Below are 22455 nucleotides of genomic sequence, written 5' to 3' on the forward strand. Positions count from 1 at the left end.
TCTATTCCACTAATTGCATCTTCAAAAAACTTAAGTAGATTCATTAAACATGAGCTTCCTTTCATAAACTCAATCTGGCTTTGTCCAATCCTGTTAATTTCCACATAAAATGTTACCACATCTTTATAATAGACTCTAACATTTTCAAACTACTGATGTTAGGCTAATTGGTCTGAAATGCTATTTTCTTCTTTCCCTTCCTTTTTAAATTATGGAATTACATTCATCATACTCCAAACTGTAGGAACTCCTCCAGAGTCTATAGATCACCAATCCATCCAATATTTCCCGAGCCACTTCCTTCAGTTCTCTGAGTGTAGATTATCTGGTCCTGGTGAGGTGATTTGTCACCCTTAAACTCCATTAATTCCCTCTCACTCTAATTTTTTACTACCACTGATTTCTTTCAGTTCCTCCCTCTCACGAGAACCTTGGCCCTGTAACATTTCTGGGAGGTTATTTTGTCTTTTTTGTGAAGCAAGAACCAAAGCATGCAATCTCTTCTTCTGCCATGTCTTTGCTCCCTGTTATAATTTCCCTGTTGTCTGACTGTAAAGAATCTACAAATATGTTTTATTAATCTTTCTCTTTTCACATATTTATAGGAGTTTTCAACCAGTTTTCCCTGCAAACTTTTACTCTTATACTATATTTTCCTCCTGTTAATCAAATGTATTTGTCCACTTTGCTGAATTCTAATTAGAATTAGAATGGAATGTTTCCAATCCTCAGGCTTGCTCCTTTTCCTGGCAATTTTACATGTCTCCTCTATGGATCAAATCCTATCCATAATTTCTTTTGTGAGCCATGGATGAACCATCTCTTCTCTTCTATGTTTGTGCCAGACAGGAATGAAATAATTGTTGGAATTCATGCACACTTTGTTTAAATATTAACCATTACCTATCAACCATCAATCCTTTTGTTAAGGTTCCCAAATCCAGCCTTGCCAATTTGTAACCCATACCCTAATTGTTCCCTTTAATTAGATTCAGGACCCTAATTTCAGATTCAATCTCCATTTGCTGAAGAATTTTATCATATTATGGACACTGTTTCCCAAAAGATCCCATACAATTAGATTGTTATTCAATCTTTACTGATTGCACAGTACCTGATCTAGAATAGCCTGTTCTCTGGTTATTTCCTCAATATTTTGGTTGGAAAAAAACATCATACAAAAATTCTCCTCCACAATACCATTGCTAGGAATCTAGAGATGCTAGATTATGCAATAGCAAATGATTACTAGATCACTAGCAAGAATAGGTGTGCTGCATATTTGTGTTAGTTTGTCTCATTTCCAGAATGCAATTATCATTACTTTAATCATGAACCCATAGCACAGATTGGGACAGGGGTTTTGACTCTACTCTGTTGGACAAATTGGCCACCTCCTTTTAATTTCTTCCCCGCCTGTCTCAGACTCTTTCTGGAAGCTTCTCCAGCTCTGACTGCAGCTGGAATTGTCGGAATTGTGTGAGCTCCAATAACTGAAATCAGGAGTCGATTAGTTCTGTCAGTATGGGTTCTGGCCCCTGTGTAGTCTACAGCCCAAAGCTGGTGCAGCGAAGCTGGATTCCAAACAAAACATCTGGATGTAATTTCTGAACAATGACCCTGAGCCCTACATTCATTCCTTACTCCATGCGTGTCTGTGCTGTTGACCCAAACTGCACATGCTCAGTATGTCACCGATGGAGTGTTTTCCCCAGAATGAGGAGCAGCAACATCTGTTGAACAGATTAGAACGAAAGCATTGAGTTTCAGCACAGTTCCTCTGATTGCGTTAAGGTCATGACAAGCTTGGGAAGCAATGATTGGCAGGCAGAATGATTCAGTTTCCTCGAAACAATCACTAAATTGGTGTGTTTGAGATTGAGCAATATATTAAATAGTCTATTAAGCAGTATATTGGACAATATATTAAACAATATTTGAAGCAGAATACTGAACAGAATAACGAGCATTACATGGAGTATTCTATCAAGCAGTACATGCAGCAATATGTTGAGTAGTACACACAGCAGTATATCGGGCAATACATTGAGAGTTAAATGGGCAGTATATTGAGCTGTATATTGAACATTATATCAAGCAGTATGTTGAACGATATATTGAACAAAATATGGAGCAGTATATTGAGTAATGTATCAAGCTGTACTTTAAGCAATGTATCAAGTATGTATCAAAGTAGAATTTTGAGCTGTGTTTGAAAAGTATATTGAACAGTGTCAAAAACAGAAATTGCTGGAGAAACTCAGCAAGACTGGCAGCATCTGCGGAGAGAAAGCTGAGTTAACGTTTAGATTTAGATTAGATTCTCTACAGTGTGGAAACAGGCCCTTCAGCCCAACAAGTCCACACCGCCTCTCCGAAGAGAAATCCACTCCCCTACCCTATATTTACCCCTAACGCACCTAACACTGTGGGCAATTTAGCATGGCCAATTCACCTGACCTGCACATCTTTGGATTGTGGGAGGAAACCGGAGCAAACCCACGCAGACACAGGGAGACTGTGCAAACTCCACACAGACAGGTGGAAATCAAACCCAGGACCCTGGTGCTGTGAGGCAGCAGTACTAACCACTGAGCCACCGTGCTACCCTGCTTCAGGTCCAGAGATCCTCCTTCAGGTTAAAAAGGTCACTGAACTCGGAATGTTAAGTCTGCTTTCTCTCCACAGATGCTGCCAGAGCTGTCAAGTTTCTCTGGAAATTTCAGTTTCATTTCTAACTCCCAGCAAATGCAGTTCTTTGTTTTTTGTTATTTTGGAACAGTGTGTTGAGTAATATATTTGGTGAGACATTGAGCAAAATATCATGCAATATATCATGGAGTACATTAAGTAGTTCACCAAGACTTACATTGATAAAATGTTATGCGCAGTGTTTTGAACAGTATATTAGGTAGTATATGACCAGCATTTTGAGCAATATTTCAAGCAGTATATGAAGAAGTATATTGAGCAATTCATTAAGTGATGCATTGAACAACATAATGAGTAGTAGTTTGAGCTCCATATTAAGTACATATTGAGCAGTATATTGGGAAGTACATCAAGTTGTATATTGGGCAGTATGCTGAGTTGTGGAAGGAGTCAATATATTGAGAGGTACATTCAATGATACATGGAGCAATATAATGACGATACATGGAGCAGTATATTGAGTAGTATTATATGCTACATATATACAGCATATTGAACATTGAGTAAAGCAAATTATTCTGCATGTTTGTACATTTGTGAATGCAATTATATTGACCACCAAACAATTTCCACCCAATTTGAGTTCACAGATTCAAGTCTGGGGTGGGTGGGACAGGTGGGGCGGGGTGAAGGGGAGGTGGTGGTGGGGTTTACTATTCCATCAGAAAGGATTCTGTTTTGAGTTTAGGAGGTTATTAATCTATGGGTTGAAGGCTATTGACTTTGATTTTGTTCATGACGGCTTAAGGTTTGAAAGTTCCTTTCAACTTGGAAGTTATTTTATCTCTTGGCTTTCCTTTTTGAAAAAAGGAATCCCTACTCAAAACCAGCAATTACACCATAGCAGTATCTAGAGGACCTTTAAACAATGAATTTCCTTCATTGAGAATGGCTGTCCTGTTTTTTAATAGCATCCTGGACCTCCGAACCAGGGCAATTTCTTCTTTGTGGTATTCTCCTACCAGGCCTATATTACATCATTAATATGAGCACTGTTTAAGACAGTTTTCAAATTAACCCTTTCAGATCTTATACAACCTGTATTAAGCCAAATATTGAGCTGGATACTGAATAGTATATTTATCTGTATGTCAAACAGAATATTGAGCAGTGTCATGAGAAATCCGTCAAGCAATACTGTGCATTAGGCAGTATATTAAGCATGTCTGATGGTATATCGAATTCTATATTTAGCAGTATATTGAGCATTTTATTGCATATCAAACAATTTAGTCAGCAGGAATATTGCACAGTTTATCATGCTGTCTTTGAGCAGTGAAGTGAGTAGAATAATAAACAATGTATTCAATACTTGAGCAATATATCAGAGAGTAAATTGAATAATATGTTAATCAGTATATTCATCAGTATATTGAGCACTATATTGAATAATATGTTAATCAGTATATTGATCAGTATACTGAGTACTATATTGAACAGTATATTTTGCAGAAGGGGCCTAAATGTTTCTTTACCCCAAATGGTTCCTCTTGCAATTTTCTTAAAGGCCACTTTTGTTTTCATAGGGATTTCTTTTGAATTTTGGTGCTCCTTTTTCATTCACACTGTCTTCTTTATTGGGTGATGCACTCACAGAGCAATAGAACCTTCTGCATTTATGTGGAACTTCTGTCTTCAAATAGAAAAAACAGCACAAATACCAATAGTATTCATTGATTTTGTTCTGCCAATTTCAAGATTTTTTTTAACCACAGTTTCCCCTTTTTTTCTGGTTAAAGGGCATGCTGAGAAACAGGTGAGGATATTGACTTGCGAAGTTCTAACTGTGCAACAGGGGGAAACATGCACAAATTAATTCAGAAGGACCAAGCTAACCATCAGATAACAAATGGTCTGATTCACAATACTTCACATTTCAGTGACTTCTGCTAAGTTACTGTACCTCCTCGCATGATCATCTATGCTTTATTGAGACAATAGTTTGGAACCCTTCAACACCCTAATTATATCAAAGTTACATTTCACTACAGGTCTCTCATTGGTGCAAAATTAAAGAATGAATTAATGTTTTCAATGGTGATCATTAAAAGTAAAGCCACAACCCACAGGGAAAACAATCATTTTCCATAAATCACAGTTTTGTTTTAGTTTGCACAAGAAAACAACTATCTTGTACAAGCGACAATTATAGTTTCAAATTACCAACACACACTTCTACACAAAAAAATCCATCCCCTTAAACACCTGAAGATATTTCTGGAGGATATCATTACGGATATATGTCTATATGCCAAACAGAAGCCAATTGTTGCCCTGGATGTGTGGTGTATATCCTGCTGAATTTAAAAAAAAAATGCTACTTTATCTAAGCCCAAACACAAACCTTATCCCAATTTATCCAGGTTATTTAAGAGCACTAGCCATTTCTCACCTCCTTTCAAACCTATTGATGCTGGGAGTTGCAAGACCAGTCAGAGACACTGCTTTTGCTCATCCAATCACAGGTTTTCTACCTCCTGCCCTTACCACTCCTCCAAGTCAGAGATTTTGTCTCTTGAGGTGTAGTAGGTGTGGGAGAAAGGGCATCATTGGAGGAGCTGGAGGAACATGGGAGAGATACCATCTGTAGATGGAGATGTAGCTCTCCACAGATCCTACTTCTTCTAAGGTTGTTTTATCTCTAATTTGTTACCTTCATCATTAACTTTTCATGGACTTTTGGGGGCTTATGAGTGGAAATTAACATTCTGACCCTGTGTATTTTGAACGTTGTTAGAGATACAACCTATATATAATGTAGTCCCAAGTATTGGTATCTTTTAGGTGCAATATGGTAACGTAATCATCATTTGACCAATATCTGATCTGAAAGACAGCCACTCTGATAATGCAGCCTTCCCAAAGTACTGCCCCTTCAAAAATGCAGTACTCCATGAGTATTATATCTGACTCTAGGCTACTCCACAACACTATCCCTCTCAAATGTTATTACACTCATCCAGATCAATAACTTTTAAAAAGATATTTGAATTCTTCATGATCAACTGAAAAGGTCATACAGTGAGATTTCAGTTTTAATGATGTTTACTGTAATAAACAAACTAAAAGCAACATTATATTGACAGTACTTATTTGGCAATTTGTTCTCTAACATAGAAATCTTAGAATCCCTACTGTGTGGAAGCAGGCCATTTAGCCCAAGTCCACACCGACCCTCTGAAGAGTAACCCATGCAGACTCATTCCCCTACCCTGCATTTACCCCTGACTAATGCAACTAACCTACACAGTCCTGAACACTTTGGGCAATTTAGCATGGCCAATTCACTTAACCTGCACATATTGGGAAACTGGGAAGAAACCAGAGCACCCAGAGGAAACCCACACAGACACAGGGAGAATGTGCGAACTCCACACAAACAGTCACCTGAGACTGGAATCAAACCCAGTCCCTGATGTTTTGAGGCAGCAGTGCTAACCACTGAGCCACCGTGCTGCCCCAACTTGTAGAAAATATCCCTCATTTAACTCCTAATGCAACTAATTACTTTGTCCCTTAAGTGGACTCTTCATTCTCCAGGAACCAGTTGAAAGCTATTTTAAGTTCCTGATAGTTTGTACCCATGAAATTGGGATCTCCAATGAGCTCCCACTTACATTCTCCACGGTGAACAATAGAGACTGACTGCCACTATCTCACTATCCTCTCTCTCCCAGATTCTTGCAGGTTAAGTTTCTGTAAATTTCAGGAGATTGTCAGGGAATCCTGTATGCCAACACTATAATGGCTTACTGTAGCCTGTTCCCCTCTTGAGGTCCATTTCCATGGCAACATGAATCACATGGGCCTCGTATTTAGGTGGCAGTGCTGATTAATTACCTTCTAATCCTGGAATCAAATTTTCAGTTTAAAGTATAATCATTTTGAAACTCCAACATTCCTAAGAGCTTCCTGTGAGACGAAAGCTAACAGTCTATCTGCAGTTGCCAAAATTGCTCTATCACTGCCTGCACTTGTGAACATCTAGTACCTTTGCACTAAAACAATCTGTACCTCATTACCCCACAACAACAAACATTGCCACTTAGTACACTGTTCCTTTCAGATGACTCCTCCATAGTACAGTACACCCTCAGTTGTTCAGCAGGATTCAGAGCAAAACGCATGATTTCTTTCACTGTTATATTTTACCTCAAATTAAACAGATAGGCACAAAACACAACATGCATAAATTTTGTGTTTGTAGACACACAGTACAGTGCTCCCTTGGTAGTGAACCTCTGACAAAGCAGCACTCACTCAATAATATCCTTGATAGTGCAGTGTCCACCCAACACTGCCCCTCCATTTGTGCTGTGCTTCTTTCACACTACCCTTTCAATAGTACCATATACCCTCAGTACAGAGCAAACACTAGTGCAGTACTCTTTCAGTACTGTCTCTCCACCAGTGTAGTGTCCACTCAGTACTGTCTCTCCACCAGTGCAGTGCCCACTCAGTACTGTCTCTTCACCAGTGCAGTGTTCTGTACTGACTTGAGTGTGTCAGCCTAGATTCTGTGTTGGGGGTCACTGCAATGCAGTTGAAATTCACAACCTCCTGAACCACAGCCAGGAATGCTACCCATTGGGCCACACTGACACCTATGACAAATAACCATTTACATACTATATCCAATAAAAGCCATCTAGGGACACTAGTTATTTTTAATGTATAGTATGAGGCAGGCTCTTGCTCAAAATGAGAACAATCTGACATCTACAGAATCAAATGGAACTTATTTCTTAATTAAAATTTGTTCTGACCAATATTTACCCCCCAACTAAAATATCTAAAGCCTACTAGTTTATCACATTACTTTTTTAGGTATCTTGCTGTCTGTAAATTGGCTGCCATGTTTCCCTCCATTCCAGCAGTTTTTATACATTAAAGTGTTTGACTGTGGTCTGCTTCAAAACATCCTGAGGCAAGGGATAGTAGTTGTGAATTTCCAATTTTTCTTTTGTTAAAGACATTGGGAGTAATTTTGTGTAATATCGGATTGCTGCCTGTTCTACAATACTGTTGATGTATATTGCCTTGTGCTCGGAGTTTGGTCAAAGTCTAAATCATGCTGCATTGCTTCAATGGGATTTGACATGAGTCTTATTCTGTTTTCTTTAGCTTGTAGCTGCAACCTACATGCCCGAAGGTGCCGATTCAACATGGAACTATACAAACTCTCTGGACGAAAGAGTGGAGGCGTTTGCTTAAATTGTCGGCACAACACTGCAGGTCGACATTGCCACTACTGCAAGGAAGGATTTTATCGAGACCTCACCAAAGTCATTACTCACCGAAAGGCATGCAGAGGTTTGTCAGACTTCCCAATGTCCAGAACACTTTCATGTGGGCATGTACATACGTGAATGGATAATAATGAACATATAGATAAGAGGAACTCAAATACACCAACAAGCAGATTAACAGGTGGACACATACGCAAACAGAATTAGATTGAAAGATTAATTTTCAATCTGAAATTATATTAATTCAGATTTAATTATGGTATGTGGTTTCAAGAAATCACACAGAATATAATGGTTTCTGGACAAAGCTCTGTAGCAAACTGGTAAGAAGACTCAAAAGGTTGGGGGTGATGTTCTCCAACTGATGAAAATGTCAGAATACAATACACAGTGCAATGTTTGTCTCGGCTTCTTTGGTGCTGGCTGCAAACAGACCAGTAAAGACTATTTTGTGACATTATGGGCTACTATTTTGTGAGGCTACATACGGGAAGGGACAGATCCATTTGCAGTTTGAGTCCATAATCAGCCCCATGCTATGAACTAACACCAAAGGCGGCACAGTAGCTCAGTGGTTAGCACTGCTGTCTCACAGTGCCAGGAACCCAGGCTCACCTCCAGCCTCACGTGACTGTCTGTGGAGCTTGTACATTCTCCCAGTGTCTGTGTGGGTTTCTTCTGGGTGCTCCAGTTTGTTCCCACAATCCAAAGCTGTGCAGATTAGGTGAATTGGCCATGCTAAATTGCTCCGAGTGTTCAGAGATGTGTAGGTTAGGTGCATTAGTCAGGGGAAATGTCGAGTAGAAGGAGAATGGTTCTAGGTGGGTTATTCTTCGGAGGATCAGTGTGGACTTATTGGGCTAAATGGCTTGTTTCCACATTGTAGGGATTAAACTACATAAAATATAATTCTGTATTAGTTCCACCCTGGCAACCCTTAGCTCAACTCTGAAAAGCATACATTTGAATATTGGGACAAAATGCATAAATTTACCAGGCCTGGATTATTTCTTACCATTTAATTGCCTGGCATTCAATTCCAAATTGTGTTAACGATAACACAAGACAATTCTAACGAAACAGGAGCACAGTAGAGACACTGGGGATCAATTAGTTCCTAGTTATTAATCATTGTGAGTAAAGTTAGACACAAAGTATAATTAGAAATATAAATTATTGCTCCTATGTTATTGATCAACAATCTAAAGTGTTATAATTTGAACATATCACAACAGTCCAGTCATACATAGATTATTCTACTCAGAAAGAAGCTCAGTTAACAAGGTTAGGTTTACAGTTTATATTCAATGTCATTGTTCTTCTGATGTGGAGGTGCTGGTGTTGGACTGGGGTGGACAAAGTCAAAAGACATACGACACCGGATTATAGTTGAACAGGTTTATCTGAAACCGTAAGTTTTCAGAGCCACTGTTCCTCCCTCAGGCAGCTGGTGAGAGGCAATACATCAGACACAGAATTTATAAGTAAAAGGTCAAAGCTAGTGAATGTATTGAACAAACCTGAATGACAATTAAGTCTTTAATCAGTTAAAATGGAGGTGCATGTTTCAGTTGGTTAACATGTAAATCCCAGAATTTCTTTCAAGTCACTGCCCTGAGATAACTTCAGGTTTTATCAGAATAAAGGTGACACCTCAGGTGAGACAATACATTTTAAGTGTGAGGCCATGTTTTGAGTCTGTTTGTATCTCAAACTGGAGTCAGATTGGTTTTATTTCCAAAGTAGGAATTTATAAAATGCAACATTGACTGACTGTCCACAGATTGTGTGCTTTTTGGACAAAATGTAATGTATCTGCAAATACAAATCTGCAAAAGTAAATTCATCCCATAGATTTATATATTTGTGTGCAGCTGTGTGTATGTGCGTGCTTGAGAGAATGTGTGTTTGTACTTGAGAGGGAGAATTTGAGAGTGTCAAGGAGTATTTGTGTGTGAGAGCATGTGTGTGAGCGTGTGAGAGAGTGTGTGTGCTTGAGAGAACATTTGTGAGAGTGTGAGGGAGTATATGTGTGTGACAGCATGCGTGTGAATGTGTCCATGTTGTGTGTGTTTGAGAAAGAGTGTGCATGAGTTGTCTGTGTGTGTGTGTGTGTGTGTGTGTAGGAGTCTTTGCCTGTGAGAGAGTGGGAGTGTGTGTGAGGCAGTATTTGCTTATGAGAGAGTGGGAGTGTGTGTGTGAGTGAGAGTGAGTGAGAGAGTATTTCGTGTGGTGGGGTTACCTGTAGTGTGACATGAAATCCAAGATCTCGGTTGAGGCCATCCTCATGGGTACTGAACATGGCTATCAGCCTCTGCTCGGCATCTCTGTGTTGTTGCGTGTCTTGAAGGCCATCTTGGAGGACGCTAGCTTGAAGATCTGTGGTCAAGGATATTCAGCATCAGATCTTCAGATAAACATCTTCCAAGGCGGACTTCAGGATATGCAACAATGCAGAACTGCTGAACAGAGGCTGACAGCCATGTTCGGTATCCATGAGGATAGCCTCAACCGGGATCTTGGATTCATGTCACACTATACGTGACCCCATCACACTATACACTCTTACTCACACATGGGCACACACTCAGACTCTTTCATACAAGCGCACACACATATATACACACACACACACAGACTCTATCACATACACACACTCATCCTCACACTGTCTCACAGGCATATATTCCCTCACACTCATACACACGGTCTCAAGGTCACACACTCTCGCATACACTCACATGCACACTCTCACACATATCTACTCCATCACGCTCACACACGCTCCCTCTCAAGCATGTGCGCGCGTACAGACATACACACACTGCCTCTCTCAAGAGCGTGCACATACACCCACACCCACACTCTCTCCCTCATTGCAGACTCTATTTTGTCCAAAAAACACACAATCTGTGGACAGTTAATGTGGCATTTTATAAATTCCTGCTTTGGAAATAAAACCAGTCTGACTCCAGTTTGAAATAAAACAGACTTGAAACATGGCCTCACACCTAAAATGCATTATCTGATCTGAGGTGTCACCTTTATTCTGATAGAATCTGAAGTTATTTTGGGGCAGTGACTTGAAAGAAATTCTGGGATTTACATGTTAATCATCAAAAGCTGCATCTCCATTCTAACTGATTAAAGACTTCATAGCCATCTAGATTTGTTCAATATATTCCCATAAGTTGTATGATCCTTTGATTTTCTTTTTATGTATTAATTCTGATGTATTCTCTCTCACGAGCTACCTGAGGAAGAAGCTGAAAGCTTACAGTTTCAAATAAACCTGTTCAACTATAACCTGGTGTAATTTTTGACATTGTTCTCATGTACATTTGAATTAAACAAAGTCAGTGTACCCTGCATGAGAGGGGTCTTTTTTTAATACTGGTAGTGAAACATTGTATCCTTTCTATGTTCACTGTCTATTTCTGATTTAATAAATATGATCCTGTTATCTATGCTGTTACATTAAGAGGATGCAAAATTCCTGATAAATATAATGTCTGTTCAACTAAACACTGAGCATTTCTTAAACATATAAATTTAATTTCTATGTTCTCCACTGTCTCAAAGCTTCTTTAATTGCTTTAACCTTCGCATTGAAGAAACACAGATTACAGTAGAACTGACTATCCTGAATTTTCATCAGTGGTAGAGATTTATCCCCCACCTTCTGAGTCTTCTTACCTGTTTGCTAGAGAGGTTTTTCCAGAAACCAAACCTGAAGATTATATTTTGTGTGATTTCTTAAAACCAATACAAACATTCCAATACAATCTGAGTCAAGTCTGATAAGGCCAATTACAAAGGGTACATAGACATTCCTTTCCTTTATATAAGTGATCAGGGCATAAGCAGCCCAGCAAGCTCCCTAGTTTCACATTGATTTCCAAGATTCCTTTTTGCTTAACATCTTAAGCAAGGTGCATGTCACCTTGGCATGTGGTAGATTATAAGCATCAGTCTGCTCAGACTGCAATTGGGTGCAGATCTGTCCTGATAGGGAACTTTTAATAATACCCGGACGTGCCTGTGTGTCAGTTTTGAGAAGTTCAAAAGAAACGTTTAGCTCTAAATTTTAGATAGAATACGCTGCCAGAGAGGTGGTACAAGCAGATACAATAGCAATGTTTAAGAGTCATCTTGACAGATATATAGATAGGCAGAGAAACAGAACACTACAAAGGTTTGGTGGGCTGAAGGGTCTGTTCCTGTCCTATATTGTTCTTTGTTCTTTGTTTCATACAATCTCTTGTATGGACCGGTATGCTGTTTTTCTACAGTGAGAGAAGATGCAACTAAAGAGGAATGAGCCATGAAATGGATCTCAGAATTATATATTTTCTGGACTACACTGGACTACCAATAAACAACACTGCCAAGTAAATTTTACATGAGATTCCAACAAGAAATTCAATCCCACATGTATGTTACTCTCTATATATAAACCCTTACCCCACCGCCTCCCTTAACAGCTCAATTAGATTCCAGCTGTAACACACACCCAGGCATTAGTTACTCTACATGTAAAAGCCTCTGAACCTTTGCTCTTTTTTTCAGGCTATAACTCATTCCTGAATATCTCTTCCTCCACAGATAAGCAGTTTAGTGACTACCTGTAATTCACCCCCAGGTATATGTTATCATATAAAAAACTCACTTTTTGTGAACCCCTTGATTAGATATTTTAAAAACACATCTACATATGTGGATGTCATATCCCGATGTTGATAATGGAGGATTCAGCTATTAAATGTCATGGGGACATGGTTAGATTCTGTCTTGTTGGTGATAGTTATTGGCTGGTACTTATCTGGCATGCATATTATTTATAGCTGCAATACACTTCTGTGTACTACTTATTACATATATACATTTCTTTCAAACTTCTTGCTTAGATCCAACTCTATAAGGAACTCACAAATATTTGTTAATCTATATATAAACTCCAAATGCTTTTATTAGTTTTCAGCCTTTAACACACTGCTGGGTATCAATTGTTCTATATATAAAACCTCCTGAATGCCTTGATTAGATTCCAGCCATATTATATATATGCACCCTGAACTGGTTTATTAGATCCCAACTTGTGCCTCACAATCAGTTCTTCATTTTTGTGTATGTAAACAGTGTGAACGCCTTGATTGCGTTCCAGCCTGTAAATCATTCCTGTATAAGCAGTCAGTATAAGAACTTAACAAGAACATAAGAAATAGGAGCAGGAGTATTTCTGCCCTCAAGTCTGCCATCTAATACAATCATGGCTGATCTCATCTTGGCCTCAGTTTCACTACCCTGCCCACTCTCCATAACCCTTCCATCCATTATTAACTAAAAATCTGTCTACCTCCTTAACTTTACTCAATGTCCCAGCATCCATCACACTCTGGGGTAGTGAGTTCTACAGATTCATGAACCTTTGAGAGAAGTAATTTCCCGTCATTTCTACTTTAAATTTGCTATTCTTGATCGTAAAGCTATGACCTCTTTTTCTAGATTGTCCCACATGAGGACACTTCTTCTCAATGTCTACTTTGTTAATCCCATTTAGCATCTTCTATACATCAGTTAGAGCTCCTCTCATTCTAAACTCTATAAAGAACAGACTGAAACTACTCGATCTCTCTTTAGAAGTTAAATCTTTCATCTCTGGAACCAATCTAGCGATCCTCTTCTGAACTGGTTCCAATGCAACTCGATCAGTCCTCAAGTAAGGTGACAAAATCTGTATGCAGTATTCCAGGCACAGTCTCACTAATGCCTGGTATATCTGCAGCAATATTTCCCTACTTATAAACACTAGTCTTTTATCAATAACTATCCAGTACTGCTGTTTTGCAGTTGGATATGCCAAAATGGATAACAATGGGGTTCCTGTAAAAGCTATTAGCTGATTATAGGGTGGAAAGTGTTTGTAAAGTTGCACTCTCTAGCTCCTATCATCACAGCAGCTGCACCAGTGTATATTTGCCAGTAAGTACTGAGCTTTTGCAGTTCACTTTGTAGATCCTGTTCTGTTCCTTAGTAAAATAGATTGGTTAAAGGATTTGGAAAATTGTGGAAAACTTGGAAGCAATCTTGAAATTTGAGAGAAGATATGTGCAAGGTGTACGATATCGAAATGGTATTGGGCAATGGGTGGCAAATATGGGACGCTTGGAAGATAATGTTGCATAGCTGGAGATCAGAGACTGAGTAAAATTATTTAGAAAATTGGGCTCTGTACTTGTTACTAAATTACTTAGTCCTGACATATAACTCCCGGACACGATGCTCTTCTGATCCTTTCTCTCTCGCTCTCTGATATTTTATCTCTGTTCACTTACTTCTTGCTATCATTAGATCTATATTTATTCATGTCTGGATGTATTTTTTGTCCACTGTCACTGTATATGTTTTGTACTGTCCATCCCTAGTGAAGGTTGTAAAAATCTGGCCATCTGCTTCTTGCCTTCTTTGAATTTGACCTTGATTCCTTTACTTGCATTATTGTCTCCAAACCTGGCCTCTTGCTCATCCCCTTATTTTAATTGCTCTGCTATTGCTCTGGGACCTAAGCTTCAGAATTGCTTCCCTAAATCTCCTCATCTCTGCCTCCTTTTCCTCCTTTAAGACCATTCTTAAAACCTGGCTCTTTGGTCAAGCTCTTTGATCAAGAACAGTTTCTCCCCTGCTGTTATCAGACTTCTGAATGTATTTTTCAAATGTTAATTCTGATTTCTCTCTCTGTACCTTCTCTGCGGCTGTAAAAGTGAATTCTGCACTCTGTTCTGCTACCCTGATGCACTGGGTATGGTATGATCTGTCTGTATAGCACACAAAAACACTTTTCACTGTGATTTGTTATTATTAACAATAATAAATCAAACTCAAAACTCAAACTCAAAGGTTTTGTTCATCTGCACTGATATCTCCTTAAATGATTTGTGTCAAATTTTATTTGATAGTGATTCTTATGAAGGAAGTTAGAGTATTTTACTCCATGAAAGTCGCGATATAAATGCAAGTTTAAGCATGCTTTCATGAAGCAATGAGATTTTAATTCACATTCTCTCGATTACTAGTTTGGAAGCATTACCGTCACAGTACTGTGTTCCTTAAAATTAATTTTATCTGATTTCCATTAATGATATTTCTTATAGATCTATACAGTTCCTTAATCCTCACTGTTCACACACTTCATATTGTCTCCAATGCAAACATTTAGTTCCAGTATCTAAAGATGTATAACACTCCTACTTCCTTTCATGTAACGCTCTACCTGCTTCCATGTAACTGTAATCTGCTTTTATTTAACTCCCCCTCACTGTATGTATCTCCCTACCTCCCTTAACATAACAGCCTGCCTCCCTCAGTATTTTGTTTCACATAGCTCCCAAGTTTTCAGATCTTCAGTTTGGTGTCACCTTCTTTCTACTATCTATTCTACTCCTTCTGCTCTCTAATCTTCCCACACAGCTATGTGCTCTGGCTTGGGGACAGTTCTTCATCTGTGTTCTTCACATTGAATGTTTTACGTCATAGAAAAGCTGTGGATTTGACCATGTGCTGAGCATTCCACAAACCAGCCACAGAAACTGACAGTTGCTCAGACATTGGGAATTAAAAGAATTGGCAGATAGAGGGTGTAAACCCTCAGAGATTTTCACCTCTCTTGTTTCTCTTCTTCCCACTGTTAAATCCTTTATCGATTACATTAGCTCCATCTGTGTCTATGTGAAGTTCATTAACTCCAGACACAATGTACTGTTTAGTTCTGCCTGTAACACCATCTGCAGTACTAGGTGGGTTGTTGGGGGGATGGGATGGGGGGTTGTTGGTGATGGTTGGTACAAGAAGGACTGACAACAAAAAATGTTGGAAATCACAGCAGGTCAGGCAGCATCCATCTAGAGAGAGCAAGCTAACAGTTCGAGTCTAGATGACTCTTCAGGTAGAGGAAAGACATTGGATTAGGAGGTGTTGAGATCAGTGGCTGTTCGGGGTTTGAACACAGTTTGAGGTGAGTGGGGTCAGTCAGTCAGTCAGTTCAAAACATCACCATCTCTTGGAAAGCAGAGAACTGGCATTAGTCCTGCTTTTCATTGGCTGAATCCTTGACCTTCCTTACTGTTGACTAACTGATTAATATTTTAAACACAAGGCTAAAATAATGATGTGTGACAAGGCACGGTTTTCTTTTCAAAGTCTTCTTTCAAGAGCTGTGTTTTGATTTTTGGGGGATACTTTTTAAATTTTCAGGGCAGCGTTTTAATTCTTACTAACTGCAGTCATACAGTAGCATTGTGTTCTGTATCTATTTTCACATGGAGAGCATTTGGACTCAAACAGAAGCAGAATTAGAAGAATTAATCAGTAGCTTCAATAATTATCAACCCCATTAAACTTAACTATCACAACACACAAGGGAACCATTAATTTCTGAGACTGCAATATTTAAATTAGCAAAAGACAACTGACATAATTGATAACAGAAGTTGCTATTTTCAAAATAATTGACACATATGTCTACACAAAAAATGCATCACTATAAACATCCCTCCTACAGGTAGTGAGGTCACAGCTAATGTGTTTCCATTGCATATGCTGAAGCTGGAATATTTTACCCTTGAAATTACTGCATTTCAATTCTCAGACTCCAATTTAAACTTAACAATTGACATGGTGTTTATCTGTTATATTTTCTCTTATGTAGCTCCTGAGCAGATGCAGCCTCAAGTTGGAGGTCCCATATTCATTTGCGAGTTGCTCCTAGTTATTTGGGAGTTCCTTTGTTGATGGCTTTAAAACGGTTCCTTCTTCTTTGCAGCTTCTTTCTCCCTTTTTCAGCCTTGCAATTCCCTTCTCTCTGTCCACATCTGCAACCTCCCGCATTCAACCTCCCGCACTCTACCTCCCCCTTACAGCTCTCTCCCTCTCTCATCTTCTCCTTCTCTGCCACCCCCTAACAGCCCCCTCCCTCTCTCTCTCCCTCTCTCTCTCTCCCTCCCCTTACAGCTAGTTCTTATCATCTACCAGCCCCGCATTCTCCCTCCCTTCCCAGCTCCTAACTTCTCCCCACCCCATGACTAGACCTTAGCTTCTGGCCCCTGTTCCTGGAGCTTAGTTCCCAGCTTCTGTTCTGGTCTCCAGTTCCTGGAGCTTAGTTCCCAGCTTCTGCTCTAGTCCCCAGTTCCTGGAGCTTAGTTCCCAGCTTTTGCTCTGGTCCCCAGTTCCTGGAGCTTGGTTCCCAGCTTCTGTTCTGGTCTCCAGTTCCTGGAGCTTAGTTCCCAGCTTCTGCTCTGGTCCCCAGTTCCTGGAGCTTAGTTCCCAGCTTTTGCTCTGGTCCCCAGTTCCTGGAGCTTAGCTCCCAGCTTCTGCTCTAGTCCCCAGTTCCTGGAGCTTAGTTCCCAGCTTCTGTTCTGGTCCCCATTTCCTGTAACTTAGCTCCCAGCTTCTGTTCTGGTCCCCAGTTCCTGGAGCTTAGTTCCCAGCTTCTGTTCTGGTCCCCAGTTCCTGGAGCTTAGTTCCCAGCTTCTGCTCTGGTCCCCAGTTCCAGGCCCCTGATTACTCACTCCCAGTTTGCTGGCATTTACTTTCCTAGCCACTCGCTGATCCTCCAATCACAGATTGTTTCTCCCCTGTGTTTGTTGCTAGTATGTTTACTAGACAGGAGAAAGTTGGCTTATGATTGGAGGAACACCTCCTTACTTTTTTTTATGGGGTGAATTTTCTCTCATTGATCAGACCTGTGAGTTAACTTGGAGATTTGGCAGGGTTGGTGGGAGGGGGGGGAGTGCAGGGTGCAGGTTTGCCTGAACTCTGTTATGAAACTCTGTTATGTTTTGAGTGTTGGTGTGGCGTCCAGACTTATTCATGACTTCCTTCACCTCACCTTTGGTGTCCAATCCTTCAGATACCTCGGCTCTTAATCTCAGAAAATCCTTCCATGCACCTCTGCCTCTCCATCTTGCTTTCTTCCTTTAAGACGGTCCATTTCTATTAATGATATGAAGGTGCTGGTGTTGGACTGGGATGGATAACATTAGAAGTCACATGACCCCAGGTTATAGTCTAACAGGTTTATTTGAAATCACAAGCTCTCAGAGCGCTGCTGCTTTGTCAGAAGTGACTTCACCCGTCAAATGAGCAGCACTCTGAAAGCTTGTGATTTCAAATAAACCTTTGGTACTATAACCTGGTGTCATGTGACTTCTGACCTTATCTGTATTAAATCTACCTCTTTGACCAAACTTTCGGTCATCTGATCTAATATATCCACATGTGGTTCAGTTCTTAGTTTCATAACATAAGCGCCTTGGGACTTCTTTTTTAACCAGCAGTAAAGGTGCTATATCAATATAAGTTGTTATTGAAGTCATCAGGTTTGTTTATAACAGACTTTCTCATGTCAGAAGACCATGGATTTATTTTCCAATCTCCAGGCAAGGGGGTGGAATTTGCAGTTGCTTCCACACATTATGCTGTGTGGTAGGAGGGTGACTAGTAATCTCGCCTATTGCGATTCAAGGCAAGGGAACAATGGAACAAATACAAAAAATAAATAAACCCCAGACTTGATTGTGGCCGTGTATTGGAATCTGGCTGAACAGATGGAGTTTACCAGTAAACCAAACAATGAGAAATTCTGCTCCAGACTTTAATACTGGTTCAATGAAATGCTGTATCTGTGAGGTGGAATGGTGCTCACTTTGTTTAATATCTGGAACACAGCCTGGGTGGCAAACAACAACAAGGAATTCTGTCCCTTGGACATATGTTTATTTGTAATGCTGATTAAAGAGAACAAACTGACATCTGAGATGAGGAGTTGAAGTGGAACGTGTGGAAAGATTCTGCGTTGCAAACATCGATCCAACAAACTGGAATTGCTTCAAATTTGTTTCAGTTTCTTGATATTATTTATGGCACCAACTTGAGTTTCTTCTTAAATCTGCACTTTTTCCAGAGCTGTAAGGTCTATGGTTTCAGTCAGAGAAGTGGAGCAAAGTGAATAATTCTGATTGATCCCAGAGCAGGAATCAACCTTTGCATTTTGTACTGAGAGGGTATCAGGTCCAAAACCATGTGTGAAAGCTGCCCAACTCTGAATCATCCAGTGCCCCAGCCTACTTCTAAAATAATTGTATTAATCTTTGGCTGAATTATTTGTCACGCACTTTACACTCGGATTTTCACAGAACCACAGAACCCCGGGAAACGACCTGAACTTATGTAGGTGCCAGACACCAAGTTAGTGATACACCCAGATACTCAGACCCCCAGACAGACAGATACTTGATTACCTGGGCACCTAAGTACCCTGGCACCTAGACACCTAGATACATGGGGCATGAGAATGGTGGAGGTGTGTAGGGCAGCATGTCGGGTGCATGTGAGTGAAAGAAATGAGCAGGAGGGAATTTTTTTTATTTGCTCTTGGGCTGTGGGCATTGCTGGAAGGACAGCATTTATTGCTCACCCCCAACTGCCCAGATGGAATTTCAGACTAAACCACATTGCTGTGTGCTCTGGAGTCTTATGTCGGAAAGAATTCTAGATTTTCTTCCCTGAAGGGCATCAGTGAAGCCGATGGTTTATTTTTGCCACAATAAACAGATAGATCCATGGTTGCCATTAGGCTAGCTTTCTCCTTTCCAGACTTTGAATTCAAACTTCACAAATTGCTGTGGTATGGCCACCTTCATTGCTCATCTAATTCTCTTTGGAATGTTACAATTCTGCCTGTTTCCACCTCTCTTTCAGATATCATATTCCATATCATGACAACAATGAAAAGTTAATCAATATAGGACTGTAAAGGAACGAAACAGCCAGAGACATTAAAGTTCTCAAGCAAACTGAAATATTGAGCCACATTAGGGGACATAAAACTAAGTCAATGTTTTAAAGAGTTAATTAAAGGAAGAAAGCAAGTTTTTGGAATTTAGGGGAGAAATTCCACAGCTTAGGGCCCAAGTAACCTAAGGCACAGCCTCTCATGGTGCAATGATTAAAACCAGTGAAGAACAAACAAACAAAATTAGAGCAGCATAGATATCTTGTGTGTCTGGAGGACGTATGTAGGTGGGGAGAGGAGAGGCTCTGGAGGGATTTGAAAACAAGTGAAAATTAAAATTGAGATGCTGCTTAATTGGGTGCCAGTATAAGCTAGTAAAGGTGGTGGGGTGATGGCTTTACAGGGATGTTGCAAATTAAGACAGTAGCAGCAGAGTTTAAAATGGCAGCAAATTTATGGAGAGCATCATGGGAAGCGAGCCAAGAATACATTGGAATAGTTGTGTCTAGAGCTAGTAAAGACATGGACAAAGAGTTGAGCAGTAGACGTAGATATAGATTAAGATGTAGCTGCTCAGACTAGAGTGGAGCTGTGTTGTCTTCATGAGGTGGGAACCAGTGTCCTCCGTGACAATGTGGGTTTGTGTTCGGAAGCTGATTTTCCGTCAAGTATGGCACCAAATTTGCAAATACTCTGGATTAATTTCAAACAGTTGCCAGGGAGAGGGATGGAGTTGGTAGCTAGGGAACAGAGTGTCGACCATGTATCAAAGAGAATGGCTTCAGACTTCAATTGTTAATTGAAAACAATTTCTGCTCCTCAATATGTCAGATAAAAATTCTGAAAATTTAACAGTGGAAGAATTGAGAGGGGTGGTGTCATCAGCGTACCTGTGAAAACTGAATGCTGTACCTTGAGACAACAGCACTTAGGGGCAGCATGTAATGAGAAATGGGAGGAGATGAATATTTGATCCTGAAGGACACAGGAGTGCACAATGGTTCTCTGTACAGTCATTTTCCCCATCACCACTTTCTATTTTTTGCCAATTGTTTTGCATCCATGTTATTGGACTGACAGTCCTTCTGGTGGAAATATTTTATCCATTTTAATGCAATCAAAATATTTGATAATTTTGAACATCTTTGTTAGATTTTCTCCTCACTCCATCTGTCTTAAAGAAAACAACCTAAGTATTTCCAAATGACTAAAGCCCCTCATCCCTGGTATAATTTTGGTAAATCTAAATATTGTACCTGGACTGAAGGGGCATCAATATCCTTGCAGGGACATTTGCTCATGCTTCTTGGCAGGGTTTAAACTAAACTGACAGAGGGGTGGGAAATAGAGCAGTAGGTCAGCATGTAGAGCATTTGAAGAAAAGAGGGGGGTTAAATCAATTAAGTCTAATAGGAAGACAGGCAGGGCCAGATTAATGAATGGGGCGGGACTAGCAGTCTGAATTGTATTTATTTTAATTCAAGGAGTATAATAGATAAGGCAGACGAGTTTAGAGCCTGGATTAGTATGGGTATTGTGTTGCCATTTCAGAAACTCAATTGATCGAAAGATAGGACTGGCAGCTTAAGATTCCATGGTTTCAATAATTCAGCCGAGATTGATAGGGATGTAAAGGGGATGGAGGAGCTACATTACTGATGAAGGAGAATGTCAAAGCTACACGAAGAAAGCATATCTTGGACGGTTTATCCAGTCAGGAAATATGGGTAGAACTTTGTAATAAGAAAGGTGCCATCATTAAGATTGGGTTATACTATAGACCTCCAAAAGCCAGCGGACATTTAGAGGAACAGATTATGGACAGATATAAAAGCAACAGGGTAGTAGTAGTGATGAATTTAAATTTCCCCAGTATTCACTGGGACGCCTTTAGTAGCAGGGGTTTAGATAGGGCAGAGTTTATTTGGAATATCCAGAATGGATTCTAGAAGCAGTATGTAGGTAGTCCAACTATGGAAGGGGCCATATTAGACCTTGTATTGGGAAATAGCCTGGCCAGCTGATTGAAGTTTCAGTAGCGGAAGGTTTTGGGAATGATGATCATAATTCCAAAAGTGTTAAGATGGTTATGGAAAAGGATAAGACTGGCCTATGGGTGAAAGTGCTAAACTGGGGGAAGGCTAATTACAACAGTATTAGGCAGGAACTGGTAAAAAAAAATGGATTGGGGCAATTGTTTGAAGGTAATTCCACATCTGACACATAGGAGTCTTTTAGATGCCAGTTGACCAGAGTTCAGAACTAGCATGTTTCTGTGAAAATAAAAGGTAAGGGTGGCAAGATTCGGGAACCTTGGATAATGAGAGATGTTGTAAGTTTAATTAAAAAGGAAATGGAAGCAATTATAAGGTTTAGGAAAAAGAAATCAAACAAGGCCCTTAAGGAATACAAAGGAGGCAGAAAAGAACTTAAAAAAGAAATTAGGAAGTCTAGAAGGTGCCATGAAATGCACTTGGTGAGTAGGATTAAGGAGAATTCCAAGACATTTAATCTGTATATCAGGATCTAGAGGCATCATTGGGATAGGATAGGTCCAGTCAAGAACAAAGAAGGGAATTTATGTGTGGAGACAGAGGAAGTTGGTGAGGTCCTTAATGAGTTATTTGCATTGGTATTCACCAAGGAGAAAGAAATATATGATGGTAAGTTTAGAGAGGGATTTGTTGATACTCTAAGGCATGTCAA

The 22455-nt window shown here is 39.8% G+C and overlaps 1 protein-coding gene across 2 annotated transcripts in view; it reads left to right on the forward strand.

Moving 5' to 3' along the window:
* Positions 1 to 22455, forward strand: part of LOC122560669 (netrin-3-like) — a 180655-nt gene that overhangs the window by 77935 nt on the left and 80265 nt on the right. For both annotated transcript variants that reach the window (XM_043711558.1, XM_043711559.1), the window contains exon 3: positions 7837 to 8025. In XM_043711558.1, the coding sequence (XP_043567493.1) occupies positions 7837 to 8025 (189 nt within the window). The remainder of the gene's footprint in view (positions 1 to 7836; positions 8026 to 22455) is intronic.

The sequence above is a fragment of the Chiloscyllium plagiosum genome, chromosome 21 (assembly GCF_004010195.1).
Source record: "Chiloscyllium plagiosum isolate BGI_BamShark_2017 chromosome 21, ASM401019v2, whole genome shotgun sequence".
NCBI classification, from domain to species: Eukaryota; Metazoa; Chordata; class Chondrichthyes; order Orectolobiformes; family Hemiscylliidae; genus Chiloscyllium; species Chiloscyllium plagiosum.